The 21,369-nt window shown below is 49.9% G+C and overlaps 1 protein-coding gene across 1 annotated transcript in view; it reads right to left on the minus strand.

Annotated features, from left to right (window-relative positions):
* The window catches only part of GABRR2 (gamma-aminobutyric acid type A receptor subunit rho2), a 37,070-nt gene extending 17,103 nt beyond the window's left edge, over positions 1-19,967 (minus strand). Inside the window, exons 1-2 of the mRNA XM_040983082.1 lie at positions 19,752-19,967; positions 11,846-11,952 (exon numbers count right to left, since the gene is read on the minus strand). Of these exons, the coding sequence (XP_040839016.1) occupies positions 11,846-11,952; positions 19,752-19,939 (295 nt within the window). The 5' untranslated portion in view covers positions 19,940-19,967. The remainder of the gene's footprint in view (positions 1-11,845; positions 11,953-19,751) is intronic.
* Between the last annotated feature and the right edge of the window lie 1,402 nt (positions 19,968-21,369).

Consider the following 21,369-nt stretch of genomic DNA (forward strand, 5'->3'; position numbering starts at 1 on the left):
CACTCCATCCATCTTTGGGTAGACCCATGGTCCAGCTGGAAACTCCTCGGACTCCTTGTCTTCTGAGTCAAGACCCAGAGCCTCGGCTGCGCTGTGGGTCACCTCAGCATGTGCACACTGTGTCTAGAGGCCCCACCTGCCTTTCCCAGGCCTGGGCAGCCAGGAGCTCTGCCTCAGCTCCTCTGTCCAGCCACCTCCCTGTCCTTGCCCCTCACTGCATCCCTACTCTTTCCTCATACTCAGTGTACAGCACATTTGTGCACATTTGTACAAACACACAGACACACACACATTACTCACGCTACACCCAGGCAAGTGGGCCACCAGCCTCCTCCCCATTCCACCCATACAGTTCTCAAATGTTGTCATGCATTTCTGGAAATTTCCATTGAATCCCACAGTTTAAAAGGAAGAAGTAAGTATACGTGCATTTGATCTCTTTGGTCCATTTATCTGTCTTCTCTAAAGCTCACCATTGACTGCGCGGGGAGAGGGGGCGGATGAACTTTCCCTGTTCTCTTTCTGCCATCAGGAGCAATTCTAGTTCCCAGAAACATTCCATCTCACAGTTCTGCCTTGAGGGCAGAGTGACATTTTAGCTCCACAGTGAAAAACAGCAGTCGACATGCTCTTGATACAAGAGCCCAGTATGGCTTGGACTGGAGCTTATTGAGGATGGAAACACATAGCTTCAATATCAGCTGTTATCCTTGTCAAAGTGAAACAACATGAAGGTTTAGCTGTGTTTGAGAAACGGGGGACAAACTGCATGGAGTCATGCAGGGCATATGAGAGGTTGTTTTCTGGATAGAAGCCTGAACAGATAAATTGAGATGGATCCCTAGGTCGTCGTGATGAATGATGGCCCAAGCCCACTACCAGGCCTACAGGAGGCAATTAGACACATGTGGCTTCCTGCAAGGTCATCCTGCCCAATTCCAAAAGCCATCAGGCTGACCTGGATACCGGCCGCTCTCTGCCCTCGCAGCTATCCCTTCCAGAGCCTTGATTCCCTCAGCTCTTCCCAGATTCCCCCATAGGTCTGTGTCCTTGACTGCAGGAAGACACAAGGTCCTTGTGGCCTCAGTGTCACTGGCCAGCTGGTTTGCTGTGCACACGATCACACTCACTGACCATACCCCTCAAAGCCCAGGCATGCTGGCATTTGGCATAATCCAACTTTTCAAGTTATGCCTATCACGGACATAAGGACTTTTCTCAGTGTTTGTCTTACTTTTCACTTTCATAATTACTAATGAATCTGAGACTTTTTATAGGCAGAAGGTTTCAGGATGTCATCTTTTATAAATTTCCAGGTTACAATTTTTGCCCATTTAAAAAAAAAAAGACTCATTTATGTTCTATTTGAAAGACACGTTTTACAGAGAGACTAGCAGAAACAGAGATCTTCCATCTGCTGATTTACTCCCCAAATGGTCACAAGGGAAGGAACTGAGCTGATCTGAAGCCAGGAGCTCCTTCTGGGTCTCCCACGTGAGTGGCATTGAACCATCCTCAATTGCTTTTCTAGGCCATAAGCAGTGGAGCAGCCGGCACATGTACTGGTGCCCATATGGGATCCCAATGCTTGCAACGTGAGGATTCAGCCAATGAGTCACTGTGCTGAGCCCAAGAGTATCATATCTATACAAATGAATGTCATGCACAAAAGCCTAAAAAAAATTGGAGGGAGGAGAACAAATACACGTATTTATTTATGTGTGCATAAAACAACTTTTGGAAGGATATAGAAAAGATACTCATGGGCAAGTAGAACAATAGAAGGAATGGAGTCCCTGGCTCTGCATGGACCAACCACATGCAGAGGGTGTTATGTTTGGTATCAGGTGTCCCTTCTATGAGCAGCACAGGCCCACAGTGAACTGTGGGCTGGTGGGTGTTCTCACAGTCACACCACATCAAGGACTACTGAAGTTATAATGAACTTACAAAACCCCAAAACTTTGGGACAATGGACTTCAGCTCTCTAAAGAACTATCACAAGGGAGAGTCTTTCTTTGAATGGTACATCACCATGTCCCACAAAGTCACACAGGTCTATGACACAGAGAGACAACATGGTGATGCTCCCTCCCCAGCACAGAGAATCCAGGGTGCTCCAGTGATTGTCTCCCAGTAGGATTCCATTTGCAAGAAGTTCAATATTAAATTAAAAGTCCCAGGGGCCTATGATGTGGCAAAGCTGGTGAAACATGCAGCACCTGCAATCCCAGCTACTCCGTTTCTGATCCAGCCCCTGCTAAAGCATCTCAGAAAACAGAATAAGGTGGCCCAGGTTTCTGAGCCCCTGCCACCCACATGGGAGACCTGGATGAGGCTCCTGGATTCAGTCTGACCTAGACCGAGCTGCTACGGCCATTTGAAAGGTAAACCAACAGATGGAAGATCTCTCTCTGTCTTTCTCTTTTCTTTTAACTCTGCCTTTCAAATAAATCAAATGAATCTTTTTTAAAAACAACAAAAACAAAGAGAGTATCTGGGACTAAGTGAGTCCACTGTCATCACATGGGGCCCTCAGTGAAGAGATGGTCAGAGTGACCTCACAGTGCAGAACTCAGCCCACTGTAGCTGGCTGTGCAGCTGGAAGCAAAGGACAAGAGCCTAGAGAGCCAAAAGGGAGAAGGAAGGAGGAGCCCCCGGAACCCCCTGAAAGAAATACAACCCTGCTGACCCCTTGAGTACAGTCCAGCCAGAGCCACTTCAGACTCATGGATGACAAGGCCATGAGACAACCTCACTGCATTGATCTAAGTCCCTCGGGTTGCTCCCATGTGTCACAAATCATACAGAAAACTGGCAGTGCCTTATCTCTAAGAAATACTGCGAAAGACCAAGAGGGACAATGAGGGGGAGAAGGCTGGAGCCCCTGCACAGACAACCAGGCAGGCTTCATTCATGGAAGACCTGGATGCCAACTTTAAAGTTCCCTTTCCACTGCTGATGCCTGGAACCCTTCACTCGAGCAGAATGAGTTGGCCCTGCAACAGCCTTGTCCTTCTTCACTGTATGCTGGATGGTCGGGAGGGGGGAGCGGATATCTCAGGTGTTCTTGGTGCCTTTAGGGATGAGATGCACAGAGGCAGAGGGGGCCGGATATCCGGGGAGAGGGATGCCTTCTGCCCTGCCCCAGCCAGGCCAGGAAATGAATGTAGCTGGAGCTCCTGGCGGGCAGCCAGACCTCTCCCCATGGGGTGGCTCTGAGTGACCTGCCTGTGCCCTGCTGCCCTCGTCTGGCTCTGCATGTCCTCCATGTAGACCTCCCTTTCCTTAAGAGCTCCTTGCAAAGTCTCAATCCGTTTGAAAACTGGCAGTGAGACCTTGTTCCTTATTGGCTTTGTAATCGAATATTCTTGTTTAAAAATGACCTAACTTTTAGAGTGCTGCCTCTAGCTGGGCAGTGAGTGCCACACGGATTGGGGGTGCACAGGGGTGGCAGTGGGAAAGACTGGACTAGGTCGTCTGCCCTTCCCTCCACCCCAGCTCTGGAGAGGGATGCGAAGCTCTCAGGTCCAAACCCAGGTGCCGAACCAGATACTCTGAGGGAGGATTGTGGGTTCCAGGAGTCTGCAAGGTGTCAAGACCCTCTGGGTTAATGACCTTGAAGGAGACATGCAGGAGTGAAATTTTACAAAATCCTGTGTTGAGGCATAGCAATTAAAGCCACTGCCTGTGATGTCAATATCACAGGTGGGTACCAATTTATGTTTTAGATATTCAACTTCCAACCCAACTCCCTGCTAATGTGCCTGGGGAAGCAGCAAAGGATGGCCCAAGTGTTTGGACCCCTGTACTCCTGGCTGAGATTCATCCTGGCTCCTCCCTGGCCATTGCAACCATCTGGCAAGTGAACCAGCAGATAGAAAATCTTTCTCTCTCCCTCCACCTCCGCTCCCCCACACAATCTCTCTCCCTCTCTGTAACTCTTACTATAAAATAAATAAAGCTTTAAAAAAAAAAAAAGGAAATGTCACTTGACAGATCTCCTATACCTTGCCTCTGTCAGACGCACGTTTTATTATCAGTCCAGAAGAGTCTTCCCTCACAGCACAATCCTCAGACTTCCTGGTGTTCCTGGCTGGCCGTGTGGGAAGATGGTGCCCAACTCAGACACTGCCTTCCTGCTCTTCCTGAAAGCCACACCCTGCACACAGAAGGACATACCCACACACACACCTTGTGCACACACATCTTCCTGAACACCAGCCCTGGGCCACCTTTCCGATCCAGAGCTGGTCACTGCATGCCATTGGCCCCCATTTTGAGACCCCATGGGTAGAAGGCCTGTGCGGGTCCTTGAAGCAAACACAAGGCCATGTGACAGGTGGCTCTGGGCCCTGGTGCCCAGGTATGACCTGGAATGGTAGGTACATCCTGTAGGTCCCATAGACTGCCCACGAGGGCAGGTGTGTGGCCAGTGCAGGGCTTGCTTGCCTGTGCCTGGAGCTGCCACTGACAACCACTGTCTCTTTCCATGGTGTTCTGGGTGGCTGCAGCCAATGAGAATGCTAGCAGGTATCAGGGGATGGGGCACAAGAGGAAGTAATTCACCTGTGTCACTGCATGCCCAGCAATGGACACCTCCCTCTCCTGAAAGCTGAGGCTTGCTTATCAGACAACGCTTTTCTATGGCTACAGTTCATGTCTGGGTCAGCAAGTGTCTTCCTCCTCTTACTTTCATACTTTGGCATGCCAGCAGCTTCCACTCTTTCTCAGCACCACAGGGCTTCACCATAGCTTGCCAGTCCCTTAACTTCGCAGACTGCCGTATACACCCCATTTAGCTTCCTGGCTCATGCAATGTCCTTTCTCAGTGACTCCACTCAGTGAGTGGACTCAGCCAGGCCAGACACTTAGCAGGTGTCTGTAGGGCAGCAAAGCCTGGCTAGTCCCTCCCCTGGCACTCCACATTTAACATCTCTGAGTTCCCTACACTTCTTACTAACTCAATCCCATGACAGCTTTGATATGAACCATGGCTAAAGGGCTCAGCCAGTGCCCTGCCTCAGCTTTTTATCCCTCCAGATGCTCCGTACAGGCCCACTGCAAGTTTCCCAAAGTACCAACTGACCTTGCCACTCCTTGGCCTAGGCTGTGCAGCTGCAGTTACCTGTCGCTGCACCCTGGTTTTCTGTGTGCCCCCGCCCAAGCCCTCACCATCTGCACAGGTGGGCACTTCCAACCACAGGGAATTTCTCCCATTCCCTGCTGTGCCTCGGTGCCTCCCGCTCTGGCATCCTCATCCAGGAGCCTTCTTCTCCCTGGAGAAACCTGGCTTCCCGCTTTCATCTTACACTCATTCCCTGGTCTCCCTGACGGCATCCTTCCAGGCTCCTTGCCTGCATGGCTTCCCCAAAGCAAGCTTTTCAGGTCCTCCCTGGGCCGGACAAACCATTCCCTCCTCCGCCAGCTCCATCAGCATGGACCTGGTATGAGGCACCTGCAATTCTTGGTTGCACTTGATCATCAGGTCTCACCACTAGATGTTAGCGTCTTGAGGACAATATATTTCATGTCCATGGTTCAGTGTTAGAAAGCTGCTCAGAGCATGGGCTTTCCAGTCAAAGGTGGTCCTGTAAGGGTAGCTCTCCACGATACCCACGTCTGCCCTCCACACTCTCCCTACACTCTCTTTATTGTCCCCAGCTCCAGTGAAAACTCCGGGTCTGGCTTGCTTACTCTTAGGTCCCCGGGGCCAAGGAACCTGCCTGACATGCGGTACCAGCTCTAAAAAATGTGTATTTGTTGCATGAATGAAAACATTACGGTTAGAAAAGCAAGCTGGTGTTGTTGTCAGCGTTTTCCCCACCAATTCTGACAAACTCCTTGGATATATTGCAAAATAATCTATAGTCACACTGTATCTCACCTTTACGTTGTTTATAAAGGTGGAATTAAAAGACAACATTGCACAGATGGGAATGGTATAGCCACTACAGGAAACAGTATGGTGGCTTCTAGAAAACAAAATAATAAAAGGTGCAGGTGTGGTGATACAGGTTAAACCCCTGCTTGTGATGATTATAGAGGTTCCTGGTTCTAGTCTTAACTGCTCCACTTCCGATTCAGCTCTCTGCTACTGTGCCTGGGAAAGCAGCAGCAGGTGGCCCGAGAGCCTAGGTCCTTCCCTGTGGGAGACCAGGATGAAGCCGGGCTCCTGACTCCGGCTTGACCTCACTTTGGCCATTGTGCCTTGCAGGGAGTGAGCCAGCAGGCGGAAGAAATGTCTTTCTTCTCCCTCTTTGCAGTTCTGCCTTTCAAATAAATAGATATAATTAAAAAAAAAAAACAAAAGGCAAAACAATAAATTTCATGTTAGATATATTTCATCACATTTGTGTTTATTTTCAGCTCTACTGAAGTATGACTGGCAAAATTTTACCAATTTAAGACACATTATGTTTCACCACAGTATTTATATGTTACGTTTAAAATTTGAAAAAATACATGTTGCGCTGACATCTCTGACACATGAAAGAAAAACCTTGGGCCTCTGGAAGAGCTTCTGGCCAGGGTACCTCACTTACCCAGGCAACCGGTCACTTCCACAAGGTGTTTAGGTTTCAACTGGTCACTGCAATGATGAGGAAGCCACCAGATTTGCAATCTTTTCTCTTTGCAGAGTGTCAGGTCATCCAAGGGGTATTTAGTCTTAGAAGAATTCTTCTTTGTCAGCTACATCTAAATATCAACCCACAGCAAAGTCCCTCCCCAAAGGGTGAGAAAGGAGAGAGGACCCAGGAGAACAAGGTGAGGCCATAGAGGGACACCTGTGCCTGATGCTTGCTCCACAAACTTGGTTACCAAAGAAGCAGATATTGGGCAGAGAACAGTGGGGGCAGTGGAGACCAGGCTGTGCTGCAACAGGAGCCAGCCTCAGAGCTACCCCAGGGAAGGTGCACCTGCTACTGGCTGCAGAGACCCTAAGGAGCTGCCTGCCCAGCTTCCTTCCTCACAGAGGTCCCTGGGCAGGGGCTGCAAGCCCTGGGAGAGGCGCAGGGTGAAACAGGGCCACACAGAGCATCTGCAGTGACGGCTTCTTGGCTCGGAGCCATCCACAGATGTTCCCAGGGATTATAGGTTCTAAAGGTCGTTGAAAGGACAGGGGCAGCCCCACCTCTCCTGTTTGGCAGGGGGACTCAGGGTGTTGTAAAGCTTCTTATTTGGGGGTTCATGAAGGCCTCGCTAAGGGCTCACCCCCAACTCACCCACTCCCCGCAATTCCCCAACCCCATTTTATCCCTATGACATCTGGCCACTCAGAATTAAAAGTCCCCAGAGGACCGTCCCCTGGTGGGGGTGGGAAAAGCTGCAAATAAAGAGAAGCAGCCCCGTCCGGGCTTTGGCAATGCCACAACATTCCGTCAGAGGCTAGGGTGCCTGAAGCTTCCTTCGCCTGCAGCTCCCTCGAGCCAGGGTATTTGCCCAGGCTCTGAAGCTCATACAGGCAGGCGCAGGGGACTGTGCCGTGCGGACCGGGGCACACAAAGGCTGGTTTTCATTTTGAGCGTGACTGGGAGAGGGTGCTGCGTGGCTGGGACCACAACCTGTTGAACCACTCTGCTCACTACCAGCCCTTCTGCAAACAGGGCAGGGCATTGTCCCGGACAGCCAGCTCCTGCTCTCTCCCCAGGGAAGGGGCATTTTTATGACTGATGCTACAGGAGGAACCTAAGTTCTCCCCCTGGCGGTTCTGTGGTCATCACTAAACCCTGGGTCTCAGGCCCGGCTGTCGCCCAGGCTCCTGGCAGCAACAGCCTTCTGCAGAAAGACATGTCTGCCTCACCTGCAGTCAGGTACATAGCTGCCCCACAAAGCCGTACTGAGGTGAGGCCACACTACAACTTGCAAGGACACTGGGCACTTGCATCTTCCTGGGCCTGTTCCTCCATTACAAATAATAGTAATAGTAATCATCATAATCATAATTTTAGAGGTTCTGGTGCAAGGGCTTAATTGGCTAATTCCCCCATTTAAGCTCCAGGATCCCATTTGGGTGCAGTTTGTGTCCCAGTTCCTCCACTTCCCATTCAGCCTCCTGCTTGTGGCCTGGGAAAGCAATGAAGGATGGCCCAAAGCTTTGGGCCCTGTACAAATGTGGAAGACCTGAAAGAAGCTCCTGGTCCTGGCTGCAGATGGGCTTAGTTCTGGCCATTTTGATCACTTAGGAAGTGAACCATTGGATAGAGGGTCTTTCTCTGTCTCTCCTTTCTGTAAATCTCCTTTTCCAACAAAAATAAATATATATATATAAATATTTTTTTTAATTAGAAAGCATATCTTTCAGCTTGGTTGGTATAAATAAATATATTATCAATGTTAACGAAAACAGACTCTTCTAGCAAACTTTTTTCCCCCCGTCTAATGTTAAAACATTTTGGAGGGACCCTAGAAGTGCTGAGGATACATGTAGGTAGTGTCCCAGCTCAGTCTAAGGGGCAAGAATGGGAAAGAAACCCAGACAGTTGCAAGGGTCCAACCTCAGCCACTGTGTGACCCAGGCCAGTCCCACCTGTCTCTGCCTGCTTCCCTGATGTGGGGATCCTGCTAGCACCTGCCTCCCGAAGATGATGCAAGGATTGCACTAAGTCTCCCATCCAAGTACTAACCAGGCCCAACCCTGCTTACCTTCTGAGACCAGACGAGATCGGGCGCGTTCAGGGTGGTATGGCCGTAGACGATTGCACTAAGTCATACACAAGGGACAAGCATTGGCCATGCCCTTAGGCCAGGGGTTGGGCGCCCACCTACATTCTACCTTCTCTCCGCACTTCAGCTTCCTACTCAGGTGGCCCTAAGAAACAGCAGCTGGTGGCTCAAGTGGTTGGCGTTGTCAGCCCATCTGGTAGACCCAGGTTTGGTACAAGTACCTGGCTTCAACTTGGTGCTTACAGGCTTTCACTCTGGATTCTGGTTCTTTCTGTGTCTATCTACTTCTCAAATAAATTGTTTTTCAAGTTTTTTTAAAGACCAAGGTATGAATTTGTGAGCACCTTGAAGGGGATGATGCTGGGGACAGAACTGTCACTGTGTCACTCATATGACTGTCAGGGTTCCTCGCTGCCTCGCCAACCTCTGTCCCCTGACACAGCGGTAGCTTCCAGCTGATGGCTTGGATTTGTGGAGATTCCTGGGGCGGGCACAGTTATGTTAAAGCTGCATAGTCAGTAAAAAGTTATTACCATAACACTTCCTGGCAGGACTGCCCATAGCGTCCCCACGAGGCATGCATCGCAGGTCCCTGCTGACCCGAGACGGAGGTCAGCACCCAGGCCAGGAGGAGAGCCATCACATCCTTGTGCTGTAATCTGCTGCTCGCTTTGCTCCTTCTGCTGTGGCAGGTGTCAGAGAGCGAGGAATTTAGTGGGAGGCTTTGAGGCTTTTTAAAATGCAGTGGGGATAAATTAATGTCTTAATCCCTGAACAGTCACACAGGAGGAAGGTCTGACAGCTGGGCTGTCCTGATTCCGTGTCAGCGACTTTACATACTTTAACTCATTCAGTCTGGACAATGACCCATTGCTGGTTGACAAAATGACTCTCCCCATTTCACTGACCAGCAAGCAAAGAACTGCCTGAAGGCCACCTGCTCCTTGCTGCCACCCTGGGAGAAGGAGTGGGACTAAGAAAGAACTGTGGGCAGGGATGGAGATGCAGGGGAAGGCTGCATGCCAGGGGCCCCACTGCGAGGGCTCTGCACCTCACTTTCCCACATGCACGGAGAAGGTCCAGGGCTTCATGTACTCAACAGCTCTACTCCTACGCCCTGCCTGGTCAGAGCAGACAGCCCCCAGGGCCTCTGCCAGGCGCTGTGGTCTGAATGTGGACGCCCCCGAAATGTACACTTGTTGAGATTCTCCACCCCTAGCATGCGAGGCAGTGATAAGAAGAGACCTCAAAAACCTGGCACAGTGGCCAAACATGCTACTCTTCCCTCTGCAGCACCGGGATCTCATATGAGTGCCAGTTCTTGTCCCAGCTGCTCTACTTCCCATTCAGTCCCCTGCTTGTGGCCTGGGAAAGCAGCAGGGAACAGTCCAAAGTCTTGGGACTGTGCACACACATGGGAGATCCAGAAGAAGCTCCTGGCTTTGGATCAGCTCGGCTCTAGCCACTGAGGCCATTTGGGGCGTTAACCAGGGGATGGAAGGTCTCTCTCACTTGCTGTCTCTGTCTCTCCTTCTCTCTTTTATTTGAAAGACTACCTTTCAAATAAATATAAATAAATCTCTTTTGAAAATAAGCATATTCTAGAGATCCATGAATGAAATGATTAACTTTAACAAAAAAAAAGAGCCTTCAAGAGATGGCATGCCCCCTTCGAAGTCACAGTGGAGGTCGGAGTGACAAGGCGTTGTCTCTGATCCAGAAAGCGGACCCCGGCAGTCCTGGGTTTAGCCAGTGCCTTTGCTGCAGGCCGGGAAGCAGCAAGAGCCTGGAGGAGCTGAGGACTGGCAGCACCTGCAGCCCCGCACGCACTACTGGGATTCCATCCCCTCCTGTGCAGACTTCAGCTGCTGGAATTTTGTCACTTAGAACCAGCTGAAAATATCCAACATGATTGCATCACTCTGGTTGACACACCCACTCCCATCAAACACCTTGATGCCATGGCATTTCTGAGATTTCCACCCCTCCAAAAAAAAAAAGAGAGAGCTTTATTCAAGCTCCACCCCAAACCCCGCCCATTTTGAATATTCAGTTAAGCCTCAACCCAGACACCACGCCCATACCTGCCAATGGTATGAAAGGTTGCAGCTCATCCTCTCTGCTTGATGTCCCCTGCTCCTTGAGAGTGAGCTTTCCCTTTAAATAAACCTCACCTTCCAGCTCATATTTATCCACCTCTCTTCCTTGAATTCTCACTTGGAGACACGAGCCTGGGCCCAGCCTAGTCAAGGACCGCCCCTCAGCCTTGATCTTGATTTTGAGCTTCCAGTATCTATAACCATAAGAAAATTTTGGAAGCCTTTGTGCACAAGGCACCCAGTTGATGGTATTTTGTGATGTCAGTGCAAGCTAAGAAGCCAGCATTTTCCCAGGACCCTGGGAGGACAGTCACCAGCCATGCCTTCCTTCAGTCAGTAAAGCTCTTTCAGGGCAGGTATGTAGGTGAGCTTTGCATTGAGTTATGCTGAACAGGAAAATAGGTGTCCCAGAAATGCCCAAATAACCCCAGCCAGCCAAGTAGAGGATCCATTTGGTGTGTGACTTTCTTAAACTGTTCTTGTTTGTTCTGGTAAAAGGAAAGTTACCAACGGGTCCAGTGTAGTAGCCTAGTGGCTGGATCCCCACCTTAACATGCACTGGGATCCCAATACAGGCGCCTGTTTGTATACTGGCTGCTCTACTTCCCATCCAGCTCCCTGCTTGTGGCCTGGGAAGCCAGTAGAGGACAGCCCAAAGCCTTGGGACCCTGCGCACACATTGGAGACCTGGAAGAAGCTCCTGGATCCTAGCTTCAGATCAGCTCAGCTCCAGCCGTTGTGACTACTTAGGAAGTGAATCAGCAGATGGAAGCTATTTCTCTCTCTGTCTTTCCTTCTGTCTATAAATCTGCCTTTCCAATAGAAATAAATAAAATCTTTTAAAAAAAGAAAATTTGGTAACACCAAGTTGGTGTCTCTTGCAAAAGCAAACAGCTGAGCTACCCAAGGCTGCTTCCTGCCCGCCCTCTTCTCCTTGGCACACCCAGATCCAGAACCAAAGCTGGATTTATCTCCCAGTGAGGAAAGGGCCGGGACCTGGAGAGGCAGCCCCTGGACGGCACCGTGCTGCCCTGGGGGCCCAGTCCCCATCGGGCCTTCAGGGGAGGAACTGGTCCTACCTCCAAAGGCTGGTCTCATGGTGAAGTCGTGCTCGTCCACACGCAGAAGCGGCTGAGACTTTCCTTTGCGGACTTTGGTCACATCGAGGTTCTTCTTATACAGGTGGCTGTGAAGAGAAACAAGAAATGTCTTTCCATGGCCATTCCTGGGTGGCACAGCTCCTACCCTGACATGCTCCAAACCACCTTGCCATGAATCTGAGGAAGATGCTTGCAGTAAGTGGTGGAAGTGATGCTGCTTTTTTGTGTGTTGCGGCAGATGCTGTGGCGTGGTAGAGTAAGCTGCCGCCAAGGATACTCGTATCCCACATCCAAGTGCATAGCTCAGGTCCTGCCTCCATCTACAAGCCAGGTTCCTACTAATTTGCACAGGGAGACAGCAGGTGATGGCTCCAAGGCCTGGGTCCCTGCTACCCACGTGAGATACAAATGATTTTTCAGCTCCTCGTTTTGACTTGACGCAGTCTCAGTCGTTAGAGGCAGTAGGGGGAGTAAACCAGCAGGTGGAAAAATCTCTTTCTCTCTTTGCAGTTAATTCACTAACTTTTTAACAAAATTCGCGGTAAGAATTGAGGCACAGTAGGTAAAGGCACTCACTTGGGTTGCTTGTTTCCCATATCAGAATGCCTGAGATCAAGTACCATCTCTGCTTCCGATCCAAAGTCCTGCTAACGCACCTGGAAGGCAGCAGAGGATGACTCAAATACTCAGGTCTCTGCTACCCACATGGGGGACAAGACGGAATTCCTTACTCCTGGCTCCATCCTGGCCCAGTGCATCTCTGCTGTTGCAAGTGTTTGGATAGTAAACTTTTATTAGCAGAATGAAGCAGGGAATGGAAGATTGGCTTTTTACTCTCTTTCAAATGAAGAAGAGGAAAAATTTTTTTAAAGTTTTACATTATAATGTTGGTTCTGTGACAAGTACTTAGAAAAATTATTTAAGTGAAAGAGTTAGCTCTTCCATCTTCTGATTCACTCCCCAAATGGCCACAATGATCCAGGGTTGGGCCAAGCTGAAGTCAGGAACTTCTTCCAGGGCTTCTGTGGGTACAGCAGTCCAATAACTTGGGTCATCTCTGGCTGCTTTCCCAGGCACATTAGCAAGGAACTGGATCAGGAGTGGAGCTAGGACTCCAACCAGTACCTTTGTAGGATGCTGGTACCACAAGCTTAATCTACTGCACTCTAGCACCAGCCTCAGTAGACACAGTTCTAAGATGAGCACAGCTGAAGTCTTGCAATGAGAGCTTTCCGCAGCCACACTTGGTACCCCGCATCAATTCCCATGGATGGTCTTGCAGATCTCAACACTGTCATGCTATTAAACCTCTGCTGACAGCATTGTGACTGAATCTGTAATTCTCACCCTTGGTTATAGCTTGTCAGTAACCTCCCCTTGGGGTGGGAGGGTTAAAAATACAGCTGTCCAGGTCCCACCTCTGGAGGTTTAGTTATTTTATGTATGGAGTTATTTACCTATGGCGGGGGGGGGGGAATTGTTTTAGGAGGAACATAGAGGTCTGATTGGTTGCAGGGGAGGTCTGAGTTCTGGAAGACTTCAGAAACTCCTGGATGACCAGCCGTGCAGCATGCAGCAGCAATTGCATATGGCAGGGCAGCCTTTACCCCAGACCTTGGTGCCAAGGGTGGGATGGGAACCTCACACCCCTCAGGACCTGTCAGTAGTTCTCCCTTACATGCAGTTTATTGGAGGTTTTTAGAAGTAAGTTAAGACAGGGCTTGATGTGATGGCTCAATTGGCTGATCTTACCCCTGCAAGCTCTGGGATCCCATATGGGCGCTGTCCAAGACCTGGCTGTTCCATTTCCTATTCGGCTTCCTGCTTGTGACCTGGGAAAGCAGTGGAGGACAGCCCAAGTCCCTGAACAATCCTGACCCCTCATGGGAGACTTGGGAGAAGCTCCAACGCCTGGCTTTGGATCAGCTCATCTCTAGCCACTGCAGCCATTTGGGGAGTGAATCAGCGGACAGAAGATCTTTCTGTCTCTCCTTTTCTCTGTAAATTCACCTTTCCAACAAAAATGAATATATCTTTTTTTAAAAGAAATAAAAATAAGAAATAAGAGATCCCGTTTTGAAGGTTCGTTGTTCACTTACATATACCTCTATTTTAATTATATTCTTGTGGCACTTTATTCATTATAAAAGCCATTCTCCGTGCAGGGACTGGGGAAGGGAGCAGGCTGGGAGGTATGGAGGCAGCGCCATCTGAGTGAGACTGGCCCGTGCCATGTCCTGAGGCGGCCTGTGCGGGAAAGGGCAGGCTCCTAGTGGGCAGCCATCTGCCTCTGCAAGGTCAGTCAGCCTGCTCCCTATGCTCACCCCACCTTCCCATTCTTTGGTCCTGCCTCATCTTCCTTATCCCCCGAAACCCTCAGTATGCACTTGGGTTCCCGCTTGGTGGTGTGATTTCAAGGGATTGCATACATCATACTGACACTGACCCAACACAGTATTACATACTGTCACCACTCTGAAAACCCTGTCTCTGGATTTAAAAACAAAACAAAAATGTCTCCCTCCTGTCCCCCAGAATGAATCATTCTGCTAGAGAGCTGCATTCCAGAGGCTGCAGCCACTTCCTCCCTCGCAGGCTCTTCTTGTCCACTTGTGCCCAAGTCCCTACTGGGACTTCCCAGCTTGAGACAGGAGCATGCCTCTGCTGGCTGTCGTCTTGCAGGACTGGACCCTGGCTGTTGTTCCTTTCTTTCACACAGTTGCTTCTTCATCTCTTCCCCAGCCTGTCCCGTAAATCCCAGTGTCCTCAAGGTCCTGTCCACACTCCTCTGTCTGCACTGACTTTGGCCAACTCCCCATGTCAGGGACTCACATTGTTGTCACCAAGCGGGTGAGTGCTAAATCTTCCCCCTTCCGTCTTTTCTTTTTGTTGTCTGCCTAACAGAATACCCCCAAGCCAAGCCTCACTGGGGCCATTGAAACTCAGCATATGCAAAGTCTAGCTTGGGGTGCACTGAACCAGCCCGTTTTGTGGGCTGGCCAAAGAGTGAAGAAACTTTAAAAGAGAACCAGGGAGCCTGGGAGTGTTGTTGGACTGGAAAGAATCAGCCTGAGGGGACCAGCAGAAGCCCTGAAAACAATGGGAAGAATTTTGACTTTATCTGAAGTCAGCATTAACCCCACCAGGAGAGATGTGAAGCAGGTGGAAGGGCAGCTGTGGACAGATGGACTTTCAGACAGACCCACTGAGGCCCAGTAGCAAAATCCAACAGAATCTTGTTGTAGTGCTTCTGAACTTATGTGGTCATTTAACCCACCAAATCAAAAGCCAAGGGTACTCAGGCGGCACCCAATCCATTGGTTGGTTAGTTGGTTGGTTGGTTGTTTTCCAGAGGGTCTCAGTGGGAGGTTCTTACGTGAATGGGTAGGGATGGGTGCCCTTGGAAGGAAATTCCTGGGAGAAAGGTGGTTGTAAAAGCTCATCTCTTTTCCCTGACGTTGCCATACTCTCCATGTCACCAGAAGCCAAACCAACTTTGCACGGTAAAACACCAAAACAGTGAGCCAAATAAACTTATTCTCTTCAGAACTAGCTTCTCCAGGGTGTTTATTGATGGCTCCCCAGGGCACTGGAGGCTAGGGGCGGGTCTGCCCCGCCCCCACAGGAGGAGGGGCCACAGGAGCCGGTTACGTCACCTACCTGGCGGGATTCCAGTTGACCAATGGCACACCTGAATGGACATTCCTTGCATAGTTGGGACACGAACAGCCCCTTTGCCCTCCCACGTGTGTAGATGGGTATAAAACTCCCAGACACGTATCTCAGACGCCCTTTTCGCTTCCCTCTTCCTTCCCCTCTGCGCGAAGAGGGCCCAGGAGCGGATTTTCCAATAAAGCTTCCATCTCAACTCTGAACAACTTGCCGATATTATTTCACCAAGCAGGCGGTCGGTCGGTGGACATTATCTAACATTTATGATGGTGACAAAAAAGTTGACTAGAATCTCCTGTCCAGCTGCAGGCTGCAGTACAGTTGGAGCCTGCAGGCATGGTTACTGCTCAGGCCCTCTCTGCAGCCATTACTCCCACGGGCCTCTGTTTCTGGGTGATGAAGGAATGAGGGACCAAGTCCCCAGTCTGCTGCTGAGATGCCCGGCAGGTGGATGAAGGGCTCAGCCCTGGGCTTAGCAGATGATAGAAATTAAAACTGGGAGAGCAGCCGTTCTCTGCCTCTCTGCCTGGCTGCAGCAAATCCCTCCCGCTCAGCACAGCTTCCATGTCTATTTAGGGGAGGATTAGGGACCGGAAGTCCCAGGATGCCACAGCCCCACAGAAGAGGGGAGGCTTAAACCCTGCTGCCACTGAGGCCCCAGGGTGGGTGGTTGTGTTTAAGGAGCCAGTGGTGTGATGCCTGATGAGTCTCATCCTTACCCTGGGTACAGCCTGAACAGTCATGGCTCCCAGGGCCAACTCCTGACCCCTGCCATATGCCTTCAGGGCACTTTGGTCCCACCTTGCAGGGGAATGTGGGAGGAGGTGAAAGCAGCAGAAAAACAGGCTCACTGCCTTTAACCGGGACTTATATCCCCACAGTTGTGTCTTGCTTGGTGGTGATAACAAGGGTGCTAACCATGTTCAAGTGGACTGCCCTCTCCCTGCAGTCAACCCTGGCTGCAAGCCTTACACTCCAACCCCACCCTGGCCCAGTCACCTCCTCATCAGGGCTCTGAGGCGTGCAGCTGTGCAGCCACACCCCCAGGCAAGGAAAGCACCTGGGCAGCCCTGCCTTGCTGGCCTCACCCCTAAGGGGCTCTGTGACAGAGAAGAGCTGTGGGGTGACAGGAGGGCAGCACTGCTCCTGATCCCTGTAAAACAAAACTCTGATGGCCACCAGGAGGGGGTTGGGATGGGCAGGAGGGCCCAGAGGCAGCCCGTGTCAAGAGTGGTTCCATGGGCCCAGCGCGGTGGCCCAAGTGGTTAAGGTCCTCGCCTTGAACGTGCCAGGATCCCATATGGGCGCCAGTTCTATCCCGGCAGCCCCGCTTCCCTTCCAGCTCCCTGCCTGTGGCCTGGGAAAGCATTCGAGGACGGCCCAAAGCCTTGGGACCCTGCACCCGTGTGGGAGACCCGGAAGAGGCTCCTGGCTTCGGATCGGCATAGCATGGGCCGTTGCGTTCACTTGGGGAGTGAATCATCGGACGGAAGATATTCCTCTCTGTCCTTCCTCTCTGTATATCCGCCTTTCCAATAAAAAATAATAATAAAAATAAATCTTTAAAAAAAAAAGAGTGGTTCCAGGCTTGGACACCCCAAAGAGCACACAGTGTTACCCAGGCACTGCCCTGTCTGCAGGGGCCAATACTTGGTTAATTTTTCAGCTGGGGGATTGGGAGGAAGGGCCTATCGGGGCAGACAGGAGTAGCCATATGGGTCTGGAGGCCAGGAGGGGCCCAGAAGGGAAGAGGGCATCTGGGAGTAGGAGGTTGGCACGAATCAAATGGCAGAATCACTCAGTGGCCAGTCACTGACTCGGGGACACAAGGTGGTTTTGAAACAGCTATTGGGCAGAATAAGTATCTTGGTGAGCATGATGCAAGGAAGGTTGACAGTTAGAAGGGGTTCTGACTGAGCCTGTGTGTGAGAGAGTGAGGGAGCGAGCATGCATGTGGTATATGCCTAACCACATGTGTTGTGTGCAGCTATAAAATACACACACCATGCAAGCCATATATGTATAAATGTGTATGTGTCTGTGCGTCATTGGGACTTCCAAGAGTTGTCCTGCTGATAGAGTGCTGTAAGGCTGTCATCAGGAAAGGGTGGGTCATTTAGCACCTGTCTGATTAGTGTAGTCTAGGGGCAGGCCACTTGCAGACAGAGCTTCTCCACTGGGAATCAGTGGGAGACCCGTGTCTCAGGCCCACTGAGCCCCTTGCACACTGCGGGAGTTCCTCCAGCCTCTGCCCCACTGTGCACATCTGTAGATGGGTAGGGCATATGGATATAGCGCCTCAGCGTGTGTTCATGAATCTGAGCCCCTCAAGACAGCCCGAAGGAAAGTGAAGACTTGTAGTTGTGGCTTTTTCTGAGAAATGCCATGTGATTCAGTCCTCTCTTTAAGGACTAGGTTGCCATTTGTATAGTAAAGGTTCTAGAAACATCTGTCAAAAATGATCCCATGCAAGGGTTTCATGGCCCTCTTTGGTCCTGGAACCCATTTCCACACAATAGCTAGTCACCACTCCCCTAAAATGAGGTCCCTGCCGGTCAGGCAGCCAAGACTCTGGTGACATAGGCAGGACACAGCTTCTGTAGCAGGCACCAAGCAGGTTCTTCCCACACTACTAACCACAGCTCCCAGAGCTGCGAGTCCCACTGGGGTGTGAGCAGCAGAGATTGCAACACTCATCTGTAGTGCTTTGCAAAAATAAGGAAGCCAGCAAGTACTAATAAACACACTCAGAGAAGCTCTAAGTAAATACACTTCACTTTTCCAAAAAGGGGCACAGAGAATGGTGGTGCATGGCAGGCTGAGATGTCTGCCCAACAGGAGAACGACTGCCTGGGACCCCTGCATCCCGTGTTGGAGTGCCTGGGTTCAAGGCTTGGCTCCACTCCCACTCCAGCTTCTGGCTAATACAGACCCTGGGGGACAGCAGGTGATGGTTCAAGTGCTTGGGTCCCTGTCACCTACAGGAAAAGCCTAAATGGAGCCCTCAGCTGTTGGCCTTAGCTTGGTCCAGTCCCAACTGTGTGGGCATTTGGGGAGAAAAACAGTGAATGCACGATCTCTCTTCCTCTTTGTATGTGTGTGTGTGTGTGTGTGCCTGCTTTTCAAAATTTACTTTTTTAAATGTTTAGAGACTACTGATCTAGAAAATGTGTCTGAACTAGAGAAGGTCTCCCCAAGAGGCCACTGAACTTATCTGGACAATAAGACGCTGGACTTTATGCTAGATATGTGTTTGCAAGCAATGAATCTCAACTGAACTTGAACTGTGGTTATGCATCAAGGTGGAGGAATCCACCATGGGGGGAAGGGTACGGGAGGGGTGGGGGGAATCCCCAGTGCCTATAAAACTGTATCACATAATACAATGTTAACAACAATAAAAAAAAAAAAAAGAAAAGGTGTCTGAAGACACAAGTTAGTACTCAAAAGTGCTAGTTCTCTTGCTGCTCAGCAGCATGGAAAAATGTACACTAGCACTCACGTGGTGCTTTCACCCAGCCGCTGTTCTATTCTGTTCTTCATGCCTTGTACCCCTATGTCTACCTCCATCATGGAGCACCACGCTTCGACAAGAGCTCCACACATTTCCTGAGGAACTTCGATTTGTAATGTAATGATTCTGCATGCAAATTCTGGGCCTACCCAATATTTCTTTGCAATGTCTCCATGATGTGAGATGACGTTCGTTAACATTTACATGTACATTCCTGAAAACCACAAGTTCCTAATGGCAAGCACCTTTTCTAGGGTGCAAATCAGCAACATGAAACCCAATGAAATTACAGGGTTATCATTTATCAAATGAATTTTTAAAAGACAATGTCTCATTACATTTTCCCTCCTAATGCTTCTGATTAGCTTCTATGTGCAATTTTCACCCAAATCCTTGAGTGGAATTATCTAGCCAGCCCTCTATATCCCCTACAGGATGTACTCCTGAGCCACAAAGTCACACAATGGAGACGTACAAGGTGCTTTCTTCCCATTGAGGCATGGGCTTTCTGCTTTGACTGAACACAGGTATCAGAATTCCAGTTTGGTCCTTGGCACTTCTGACACACAGCGTGTGTGTGGCCGGTAAAGGCCCTGGAATCTGCAGCATGCTGTCGCCCCCAGCTCTCACAGGAGGCTCCCCTGCCCCCCACACACCTGCTACAGGGTAATCGCTCTCCACTGCCGCCCATGACTTTACCTCGGCTTGGATGCTTCCAGCTGCTCCGTCCATCTCTTCCTTCTGGGCTTTCTGCTGTTCACGAGAACCACCAGGCAAAGCAAGAACAAGATGAGCCTCGTCAAGTAAGGCATCTTGTGGCTGTCTGGGACGAATCCAGCTGCTTTCCAGTAACGTGCACTGGGGCCAGCACCCACTGGCTTAACCATTGATTCAGACTGCTGTCTCCTGACAGTGCCTTTGTGGTGTGGCAGGGAGGGCCGGCGGGCACTTACTGTCTGCTACTGAAGCCTCTCCTGCTCCCCACCGCCACACACAAGACGGTGACACAACATCCAGCTGGCCACTGGCCCTCCCTTCTCCTTAGTGATTGGCCATTAGTCAAGAAGTTTGGCCTCCTGTGAAACTCTGCTTCCGCTGAACCCCCAAACAGCTTTGGCTAAAACTGTTACATAAAAAATGTAAATCTCTCAAACATGCCAGCTTTTCTGCTGAGATCATTAATCCATGGCTCTGGCTACATAAAACCAGTCTGTCACATCCAGCAGGGGGGTCAGAGCGACTCCTCCAGGAGGAAGTGCACCGAGCTGTTTAGGAGACCACTCAGCACACAGATGACCCCATTTTCAGAGGATGTCTTCGTTTCCTCTTCTAAGAAAATACACTTTGCCTGTGACCAAGGATAGTTGCTCTTCTCTGAAAAACACATCATTTTTCTAAAGACATCAAAGTGTAAAACACATTTTCATCTTGAAAGCTAGCATAATCCAAAATAGGATGCACAATAACTGTAAGCTTGTCTTCCTATGGTGAACATTAAATTGACTTCATTTTTTCATTCTGAGATGTATGAAGTCAGACAGCACAAATGAGGTTTGACCTCTGTCCTAGGTCGTGGAATCATGCACATTAGAAGTACAGAGATAAATACAGTGGTTACCTGTAAACTGCTGAACAGAATGATTAAAACCTTCTCATCCTTTGCCTGCCATGTCCTGGCTACCAGTTTAGTGTGATCAAAGCGCAGGGAGATTAGGAGGGCGGGAAGGAGTGAACAGAGGCAGAAACCAATCAGGGTTTCATTACGAAGAAAAGACAGATTCCAAAGCTTTAAATAGTTTTCAGCAAAGTGGGATGACATAATCCATTTTATTCTTTTTCATGAGATTCCTAACTGGAGTTGATGGGCAGTTGGATAAGATTTGTCCCTAGGCAAGGGAAGAGAAGAAGAGCTGGAACAGACCCAGTAATGAAACAGTCGCTCAGCTCTGGAATAAAATACACTTGCAGGGCCTGGTGGCATGGCCTACTGGCTAAGACCCTTGCCTTGAATGTGCTGCGATCCCCTATGGTCGCCGGTTCCAATCCCGGCAGCCCCATTTCCTCTCTCTCTATCCTCCTCTCTGTATATCTGACTTTGTAATAAAAAATAAAATAAATCTTTAAAAATAAATAAATAAATAAAATACACTTGCAAACTTAGGAGTTGAGTGGGGTGAAAAAGGGGCAAGATTGCAAGGTATCAAGGACTGACCTTGATGATAGGTCTGGTAAAGGCCAACACCATTAACAGGAAGCCAGTAAAGGGAGACACGTTTGGTGAGGCATGACCCATGGGGCTTAAAGCACCATAGAGTCA

The sequence above is a fragment of the Ochotona curzoniae genome, unplaced genomic scaffold (assembly GCF_017591425.1).
Source record: "Ochotona curzoniae isolate NIBS_2020 unplaced genomic scaffold, NIBS_Ocur_1.0 contig_3819, whole genome shotgun sequence".
NCBI lineage: Eukaryota > Metazoa > Chordata > Mammalia > Lagomorpha > Ochotonidae > Ochotona > Ochotona curzoniae.